The following is a 9,399-nucleotide window of genomic DNA, read 5'->3' as shown; positions in this document are numbered from 1 at the left end:
CTTTCAGACATGTTTTTAAGACACAATAATGGTCTGGGAAAGGAGGAGGGATACGTCAATTTGATAACACAGCGATTACAGATCGTCTATTTTACTTTTATTTTGCTCTTACCGACATGATCAGGCATACAATTATTTCGTTGAATCGTTCATGTTCTTCACACTCGAGAGCTTTTTTCTCTATCCATTTCTTAATACGTACGTTTCTCATACAAGGTACTTATTCTGAAGATAAAACTGATAACTAGAAGATGAATACTCTCAAAGTACTAAAAAAAACTTGTAAAACATGTAGGGGGAAAAAAACGACTATAGTTCTAGTTCATGCTAAAATATGGAATTAAGATATTTGAAATAACAATTTATAAAATATTTTGATAATTGATATTCAAATCAGGGTGTGTGCCTTGTCCACGGATAAGGTGCGCAGTTCTTCCACAAGATCATTCATATCCTTTACATTCAAGAACTTCCTTATTTCTTCACACGTTTCTCGATGTGTCCTTGAATATTTTTTCTCCAGAAGAGGACAAAACTTATCGTTTAAAAAAGATGAAATACTCACACTTTGGAAATCAAGATATTTGTAATGCGTCTAGAAAAAAGAACGATTAATAATTTCAATAATTAAAAATATAGTTCCGTGCCCGTCACTCAAGTATTTAAACTAGCTATTTAAACTGCTATGAATTATCGATATATATATGACAGGCAATAAACTATTTCTTATACATAAATAATACATATAAATAGACGCGTGTACACGGTGTGTTTCAATTTTTATATCTAAAATTGTAAATACCTTGAACTTTCCGTTCGGTGGATCTACAGCGAGAGCTTTTAAAAAATAGTCTGCCGCATTTGGTACGTCTTTGTGGAGAGAATAATAAGTTACCGCAATCGCCAGCAATATAGATATTTGTCGTTCTTTAACCGAGTGCTCGTACTTCTTCAACATTCGCAATAAATGTGGCAAGGGTTCCAGCTCTCCTACTTCCCAACCGTACCGTATATAGCAAAGTTCTGCCACAAAGTTTTCACGTTCGGCAGCCTTTTTGAAATATTTCAAAGCTTCCTAAAAAATGTAACGCGTATAATCTTTTTAAGGAACGAGAAGAGAGACGAACGAGACGACATATAATATCGGATCACCGTTAAACTACCGAGATATATATTGATAGACGAGCGTAAGTATAAGCGACGCGCACGGATGTCGATAAAGGAATATATTTTTCCAACAAAATTAAAATTTGCTTAAATATCAAAAATAATATTTTGCATCGATAGCTACATCAGCGACTCGCACTCGTCTCTATTCATCGTTATCGGAATTCTTTTGTAGAGAATTTAGAATTATTTTATTACGTCTCTTTCAAAACGGTGCAATAAAATTATCGTATTACTATATACTGACTTTATAATCTCCGCTCTCTTCGTACAACATTGCGGTATAATGCAGACACGTAGAATTATTTGGTGCTATTTCATTTACGGCATCCAAACACTCTTTTGCCGAGAGTCTCTCGTCTGTGCTTGCGCGCAGGAACATCTTAGCTAGTCTTAAGAGTACTTTCGAGTTGTTGGGTTTTGCTTTTAAAATCTCTTTCGCTAATTTTATTACTTCCCTTTCATTGGCGTTTTTCCTCGTTAAATACCCTCTTTCTTTGCTAAATATATAAAACCTTTCTATACGCATTTGTAAATAATATATTCCAAATACGGGATTCTTAGACATAGCGTATGCGATTTCGAAATGTTCCCTTTCCGTATTCGATACGTTAGACGAGACGTTTATCAAACGTCTTTGACGTCTAAGATTCTTTGCGAGAATAAAGTGCCACAATGCGCAATCTTGATTCTTCTCGACCGCTTTCCTAGCAGCGTCAACCGCTTTGTCCATCCCGTAATCTTTTAAACGAGACCACAGGACGCTTCGACAACCGTACAAAGCGCCTGATTCTATGTCGCTGAAATCTTCGGTATCGATTATATTTGGTAAAATTTCGTCCACTCCATCCATATCGTTCGCGTCGTACAAAAAAAAGCATTTTGTGGCATAAAAAACGTGTTCGATCGCTCTTATCGTTCGATGAAAATCTTTCCTGTAATCGTGCGATATAATATATTTTAGATTAAAAGAGAGACTTTAAGAACGTAACGTACAAGTAATATAATCGAGCGATCGTGTATCGTACTCTTGTTGAATCTCCATTAAAATCTCTCCAGCTTTTTCAATCCATCTCGTTGCTTCGTCGTTATCTGCGCTCGACACAGCTTCGTAGCACTTCGACAAGCTTATCAATAGCCGTTCTAAGGGATGAGCCGTTTCATCGTCCACCGCGCGATCGTCTTCGTCATTTTTAATTGTGGACTGTTTTATCATACAGTCCAACAATTCCCAAGTAAATGGGCAATGTAACGTCGAAAGCTTTGCCTTTATGCTCGTATTCTCTTGTCCGTTGGCCATCGCTTTGATATAAATCAAGTTGATCGCTATTAACAAAACTAAAGACGCGCGTTTTTAGGATTTAAAATTGATAATTTTTAACAGGAACGCTGATCGCGGTAAGTCTTAGCCTTGGTTGCGCGTTTTACGCTTGATTCGTCCTCGTCTTATTTTCATAAATTTCGTTATTTAATTCTCTTATCCATTTCTCAAATCTAGTAGAAATCACAAAAGAGCAAGTTAGAAGTTAGAACGCACAATTGAGAATATACGTAATAAAAACAGATGTAAAATTTGTCAAGTACGATATACGATACAATACGATACATATACGTCTTTTGTATACCTCAACTGTGACATCTCAACTCTCTCAACGTCTCAACGCCTCTCAACGTATGTAAGTACGTACACCATACGCGTAACGAGCAGTAACAACAAACGTTTTGTTTTATGACGATGAATAAAATGGCATCGCGAGAATTCATTTATTTATACTGACAGCCAACGTTAATGGGAATCCCCAATCCCCGACGAGATGGTCCTAGGTCCTACTGGTCCCAGGTTAGGGGTTAGGTTAGGTCGCGGCCCGGTCCCGCAGAGGAAACTGGTGAGGTGAGTGCCGTGAGTGGTGACGTGGCGAGTGGTTTTTCGCGCATGCGTGACGATTGCGGTAAAAATGGCCTAATCGCAAAAATAATCACAATGGGAAAATGAGCCTCGACACGAAAAATGAAACCGGGTCGAAACGTGCACCCAAGTTCGTCCACTTGCTATGAAATATGTACTTAAGGCTACGTGGCTACAATGAGATTGTGATTTGTGATTCGTGTGCGGTACTGCGGTGTGATTCGCGGATCTTATAGATTTTGCGAGTGACAGCTAGGATTTTCGCAAATGTTAATTTGATCCTCTTAAGTGACAATATCGTATCCGATATAATATTTCGAAACTGGTTAGATTGGATGTTATCTGTGCGGACGATTGAATTGTAAAGATCATAATATATCAAAGGTAACATATGTATATATGATGACATAAATTATATATTTGCTTTATCGCTCTTAGGACTGCAGAAAGTTTTTAGTAAAAATAGTATCTTTGTAAAGTTCAGACAAATAAGAAACAGCAGTGCTGATCACATATATATTTTTGGAAGTAATCGCCATGTGTGTGCATTATGAAGAGCATTCAAATTATTGTCGTTATAAAATGTTCGCGCGCACGCGCGCGCGCATTGGCTTACAATTATACAAGTTGGCACTAGCTCGTTGCATCTAACTAAATAAAATAAGCCAAGTGTAAGATATTTCCGATAAAGCTTTTTACCGATATATAGATATCAATATCATAAAGATATCGTTGATAAAGAACTTGAGTGCTATTGGGTTGGGAATGGGAAAAGGAGAATGCCATGGATTATAGCGGTTTTGTTTTTTTTTCTCTTATTATATATATTATTATGATATTTTAATTGTTATATTGAAATTTATCAAAGCTTGCACAATGAAAGACTTTCATGTTAAAAATATTTGAAACATTTATATATATATATTTATATATATATATATATATGTACAGTGTGTGTGTGTGTGTGTGTGTTTTTATTAAATATTTTAAATATATATAATTTCGCATATTTTAATTACAATTTTCTCACAGTTAAATAGAATCTCTAGTGTATAGTCGGTGAAAAATACATCTCAAATTTGTGCTTTTAAAATTTGGAAAAAAAAATATATATATATAATACATATATATATAATTGGTTGGACATTTTTAATGATAAAAAGATGTAGACGTTAATCTTTATGGATTTACGTTAGCGGTTCATCGAATCCACTTTCTCCTCGTGCGTCACGTACATATAATGTTTCAACAGCTTGCGTCATTCATACACTATTACCTCATAAACGATTTTTGAAGGCGTACTTCACTGCGGTAATATATATATTTTTAAGCACTTTAATTACAGTTATACAAGTGTTGAAAGAAAATAAATTAAAAGTGGAGAAAATATACTATATCCTATATATAAATGTGGCATTATAGCATTTCCAAGTATCGCGAAAAGCTTATCAGTGAATTATAACGATTTCGTAGACATTATAGATTTTGCACTCAATATCTTATACAAATATACGAAATGTTTTGAAACATTTTGACGAGAGTATAAAGAAGATGTTATAGTTTACGGAATTTTACAGAGTTTCTTTCGACGCAATTCTCTAATAAAGTGGGTCAAAGACTCGACAGGCCACGCATTTTGACGACTTACAATTAGACAAAATAAGGGAACTCACCTGAGATTCGAGGTAATAATGTTATAATTACTAACTGCATTCATTACTTACTCCTGACGTTATAGATTATTTCGTCAAGATTATGAAATTTAAAATTACTGCATTGATATTATTTATAGGTGAAAAATGAAAGATGATGATTCAACCGTATAGTAGCTATTCCAGTCATTCAGACCGATACCTAATATATATATATATGTAGATATGAGCGAATAATCAACTGTCAAAATGTCGGCAGAGTACAAATTTTCACATTATACGTATACTTGGGAGGCAATTGAAATGTTCGGGATGTTGTGCGACACACACACACGCGCGCGCGCACGCACGCACGCACAAGAGACCCCTCCGTTCGATTCGGCCTCCATCCTCCATCCTCCATCCTCATCCACTCGACTATATAAAAGCTAGCTACCGCTGATGGGTCGCTTTAGTTTTTCACTCTTGCCTGCGGCCTCGTGAGCTAAGAAAGAAATTCTTCTTCTCTCGTACTCGTTGATTTTTACGTATCGATAATCGGTCCGCACGGCGCACGATGAAGGGACCTTCGTGTCTTTTGGTCTTATTATTGGTCTCGTTGGTGGCTTTGGTCGTCGCCGACGAAAAGTATACCAGAAAATACGACGACGTGAACGTGGACAAAATTCTCCAAAATAATCGTGTTCTCACCAATTACATTCGGTGCTTGATGGACGAAGGACCTTGCACCGCCGAAGGCCGCGAGCTGAGAAGTAAGTAGGAAAGGAGAAATTATAACGACGAGTTGAAAATATATGATCTCCCCGCTCTCAATGAATTTAAGCTACGTCGCAAGCTATACGACGACGTCCTTATTTCTGTCCTTATTTTTCACTTGGAATAAAATTATGCGTTACCTCTTCCAATTGAAGACTATACTCAGATGGACCAAACGAACGCGGTTGTAATTGTAGCTATATAATTGCAGCGGCAGGAAATTCGACGTGTACTCTCTCCGTTACATAATTATCGCTGTGAACTTTCTCGCGCGTATTACATCCAAGTTTGCTTTTGAATTTACATAACTGTATAATGCGTAAAGTTTATGTTTACGTAAACTTTATGTTCTCTAAAGTTTACGTAAGCTTTATTAACGTTAACTCGATAATAGTGCGCAATGGCGAGATCACATATTAATATAGGCGATATTAAAATTAAATCTACATCTCTCTTCCCTCGACGCGTTTCAAAAGATTCAAGTGTAGCGCGGTATATTCTATGAATATTGCAAGATCCAATATATTTTTGCAAGAATATTTATAAAATTGTCGTTTTTTCACACAGAATTTATATAAAATAAATTTAATTGTTATATATATTACCAATATTATACAATTGTTCTTTTGCACTACGTATATAGCTTTTAATGATAATTTTTATTCGAATGCTCTTGCAAAAGTATGCTTAATGCTTAACGCTACGCGCAAAATATCTGTAAAATGTATCGCGTTGTGCATCTGAAAGTTCCACAGCTATGTTAATTGAGAAATAGAAATGACACGTACCTTTTTATTTATAGAGACTCTGCCGGATGCTTTGTCGAACGGTTGTGACAAATGCAACGAGAAACAGAAAGTTATGGCGGAAAAAGTGATAAATCATCTTAAAGCAAAGCGATCTAGGGATTGGGATCGCCTCGTTGCCAAATACGATCCACGTGGCGAATACAAAAAACGCTATGAGAAATCGTAATTTCTCACAAGTATTTTAACGCACGTGCTACATTTTTACACGCGAAGCAGCAGGAATCGTTGCGAAATATACGTCGTTGAAATATATAATATCGTGCGAAATGGCGTTCGTCATTGAGGATACGATCGATTATCGTGAACAAATACGCGATGAAGCAATCGAATGGAATCCAGCCGACATACAAATGTAAAAAGTTTGTCGAAGGTTTCATTTTATTCGCCAAATCAGCATTTTCTGTAAACACATACGAGTTACGCAATTTATCATTCATTGTCCACGTCGTCGTTGCTTACAAATAAAACGACAAATAATGCTACACCGTTACACAAGTATTTGTTAAGAGTTCATTTGGTAATAGATGTACACACAGTTATCAATTATAAAATGCAATCGGACCAAGATATATCCAAGAATAATCCTTTCTTCCTTCGAGCAGAAAATTTTTTTATTCAACGCGTCTCTTCTTAACCAATGATCCAAGCTGAAAACACACAAGCACAAATAGATATGTAAAACATATATTTTCTTAATAAATCCCCAAAAATATACGCATATATATATGTATATATATATGGATTTTTTATCGTGTTCCGATAAACGTACAAGATCTGAAATCGCCGGTAGATTATTGGTTTGATCGGTAATAGTAGGTTCTTGCTCACGATTCTCTTTCTGAATGGTCGCCTTTTTCATGTTTCTATGTTGTGGGAAAGTAGGCATGAGTTTTGGATCGCAAGCTAAAACATATTAAATTAATCAGTTTTAAATGGATCGTAACCGTAATCTACATCGGAAAGACGGAAATATTCAACAAGTCTAACGAGTGGACACTAACGCAAAGGCGCTTCTTTAAAGTAGCTACTCTGTAAACATTCTTCGGCGGTTGCTCTCTTTTTTGGATCGTACATGAATAAGAAATTCAATAATCTAAGACCAGCAGCGCTCAACCAGGGGAATCTTTGTTTCAAATTATTATACGGTTGCTGTTTAAGCGTAAAATTCTGTAGCGCTGGCAACGAATTAAATTCCGGCCAAATAGCTTCGCTGGGCGTGCCCAATAAATCGACGATCAATTCTAATTGCGCGATTTCCGATCTACCAGGTAACAAGGGTCTGTGTCCCAATAATTCTCCTGAAAACGAAACGAGCGGCGTTATACGTAATATACTATACGCGAAAGAAAAAATTGATAAACGCGTTAATAAAATTGTCTGCCAAGCATGGCTTTTTTTTTACCCAATATGCACCCAGCTGCCCACATATCAACGGACGTAGTCTGCGTCTTGGCTTGCAACAGTAATTCGGGGGCTCTGTACCACAACGTCACCACTCTAGGAGTCATCGGCTTTAACGGCAAACCAAACCACCTAGCCAGTCCGAAATCGGCGATCTTTACGCAACCCTTGTCGGTCATAAGAAGATTAGAGACCTTTAAGTCTCTGTGAACGATAAAGTTGTGATGCAAATAACGTAGACCCTTCAACACTTGCAATACTATACACTTGACTTGACTTTCTGAAAACGGCGCCTGCATGTTGTCCAGCAGGCTCGCCAAATCTTGCTCGCAATACTCCATTGCGAGAAATATGCTCTCCAAGCTTCTGCCTACCACTACTTCTCTCAGATGGACGATGTTTTCGTGTCGGCACGACAATAAAACCGATATTTCTCTGAGACCGCTCACCGGCAGCCCATCTTTCTCGTGTTCCATTCTCACTTTCTTCAACGCGACGACTTTGTCATTTTTTGTATCTCTGGCTCGATAGACAATACCATAGGTACCTTCTCCGATGCGATTCAATTTTTCAAACTCGGAGACAAACCTGCATTTGCCGAGCTATAAAATATAGATGAGATCTAGCGTCGCGTATGCTTAACAAAAGATCTTTATATATATATATATATAGATAGATATTTATTACAATAACATAGATTCAAAATATTTAATTTATTACAATATCTTGTTCCGGTATTTCCATAGCTTTGCCAGTTAAAAAGGACGTTAATACTCCTTTCCTCGTGATCGGAGCCGAGGGGTCAGGCCCCGAATCGGACACCGCTTTCTTATCGCTGTCATTATGTTCCACGGACTTCTTTTCTAAACTTTCGTCTGAAAAGGAAACGAACGCAAATTGCTCGAAACTCGTCGTTGTTTTTATGTAACATCTATACATCGTTATCTCTCATCGTCAGTAGTGTAAACGTTAATCAATATATTTTATTCATATTTACCTTTTGTCATTTCGGCCACTAAATTGCACACACACGCATACGCGTACAAAAAAAGGGACCGATCGTTCAATCTTCGAAGATTGAAAAAACAATAAGGATCGAATGAAAACTACGATATCTGGCAATGCCGGTAATACAACAATACAACATGAACGTGACGTCCAATATGGAGGCCGGAGGCCGGAGTCCGGAGTGGGGCCGGAGGCGTATATATAACCACTAACGTAAAAGATATAAGACTCATTTTGATTAAAATGCTGTAGCATAGACGCGAGAAGTGTATAGACTCAGACTCAGTGTATCGACACTCCGCGTTGCGCGGTTGGTTCTGGAGCCACGCACGCGCACGTTCGACTGCTACTGAACGGCTTGAGGCCTTCACACATAAAATGCCATAAGGACGTAAAACGTAAGCGTAAGAAAATCGATCAATCCCAATCAAGTATTTTCCCTTACTGGGGTTACGGACGGCACGATACTTGATTGGGATTGGTCGATTTTCTTACGCTTACGTTTTAGGGTTGATTTATAATAGCCGTAACCGTTGATTTAAGCCATAATCTTTAAAAAATTGACTAATCACAGTCAAATGTGAGAAGAATAATCGACTGTGATTGGTCAATTTCTTAAAGATTACGGCTTAAATCAACGGTTACGGCTATTATAAACCAACCCTTACGTTCTTACGCAATTTTATGTGTGAAGGCCTTT

The 9,399-nt window shown here is 37.2% G+C and overlaps 3 protein-coding genes across 3 annotated transcripts; 1 reads left to right on the top strand and 2 right to left on the bottom strand.

Moving 5' to 3' along the window:
* Positions 1–75: 75 nt before the first annotated feature.
* Positions 76–2,977, bottom strand: LOC143904377 (uncharacterized). Its single transcript, XM_077419017.1, has 5 exons — positions 2,793–2,977; positions 2,196–2,661; positions 1,415–2,102; positions 803–1,075; positions 76–595 (listed from the first exon to the last, which is right to left on the bottom strand). Exons 2-5 carry the CDS (start codon positions 2,465–2,467, stop codon positions 389–391), a joined length of 1,440 nt encoding a protein of 479 aa, XP_077275143.1. The 5' UTR covers positions 2,468–2,661; positions 2,793–2,977; the 3' UTR covers positions 76–388.
* Positions 2,978–3,160: 183 nt separating this feature from the next.
* On the top strand, positions 3,161–7,010 carry LOC143904382 (ejaculatory bulb-specific protein 3-like). The gene is made up of 4 exons (XM_077419029.1): positions 3,161–3,457; positions 4,651–4,758; positions 4,866–5,477; positions 6,284–7,010. The coding sequence occupies exons 3-4, from the start codon at positions 5,282–5,284 to the stop codon at positions 6,454–6,456; spliced, it is 369 nt and encodes a 122-aa protein (XP_077275155.1). The 5' UTR covers positions 3,161–3,457; positions 4,651–4,758; positions 4,866–5,281; the 3' UTR covers positions 6,457–7,010.
* On the bottom strand, positions 6,648–8,886 carry Cdc10 (cyclin-dependent kinase 10). The gene is made up of 6 exons (XM_077419022.1): positions 8,689–8,886; positions 8,412–8,566; positions 7,693–8,293; positions 7,292–7,588; positions 7,060–7,193; positions 6,648–6,937 (listed from the first exon to the last, which is right to left on the bottom strand). Exons 1-6 carry the CDS (start codon positions 8,696–8,698, stop codon positions 6,902–6,904), a joined length of 1,233 nt encoding a protein of 410 aa, XP_077275148.1. The 5' UTR covers positions 8,699–8,886; the 3' UTR covers positions 6,648–6,901.
* Positions 8,887–9,399: the final 513 nt, after the last annotated feature.

This window comes from Temnothorax americanus, unplaced genomic scaffold, assembly GCF_048541705.1.
Source record: "Temnothorax americanus isolate GAGA-0224 unplaced genomic scaffold, ASM4854170v1 Scaffold51, whole genome shotgun sequence".
In the NCBI taxonomy this organism is placed as follows: Eukaryota; Metazoa; Arthropoda; class Insecta; order Hymenoptera; family Formicidae; genus Temnothorax; species Temnothorax americanus.
Note: the sequence above shows the minus strand (reverse complement) of the source record. Positions and strands in the feature narration are given on the sequence as shown.

Bases quoted from the DNA above. Each gene is read 5' to 3' on its own strand.
- LOC143904382 (XM_077419029.1), top strand. From the start codon at position 5,282: ATGAAGGGACCTTCGTGTCTTTTGGTCTTATTATTGGTCTCGTTGGTG. The intron at 5,478-6,283 runs GTAAGTAGGAAA...TTTTATTTATAG, and splicing joins CGAAGGCCGCGAGCTGAGAA to AGACTCTGCCGGATGCTTTG.
- LOC143904377 (XM_077419017.1), bottom strand. From the start codon at position 2,467: ATGGCCAACGGACAAGAGAATACGAGCATAAAGGCAAAGCTTTCGACG. The intron at 2,103-2,195 runs GTACGATACACG...GCACGATTACAG, and splicing joins TTAATGGAGATTCAACAAGA to GAAAGATTTTCATCGAACGA. The intron at 1,076-1,414 runs GTCAGTATATAG...TACATTTTTTAG, and splicing joins AAGAGAGCGGAGATTATAAA to GAAGCTTTGAAATATTTCAA.
- Cdc10 (XM_077419022.1), bottom strand. The intron at 7,589-7,692 runs GTAAAAAAAAAG...TTTCGTTTTCAG, and splicing joins GGCAGCTGGGTGCATATTGG to GAGAATTATTGGGACACAGA. The intron at 6,938-7,059 runs GTACGTTTATCG...GTGTGTTTTCAG, and splicing joins TACCGGCGATTTCAGATCTT to CTTGGATCATTGGTTAAGAA.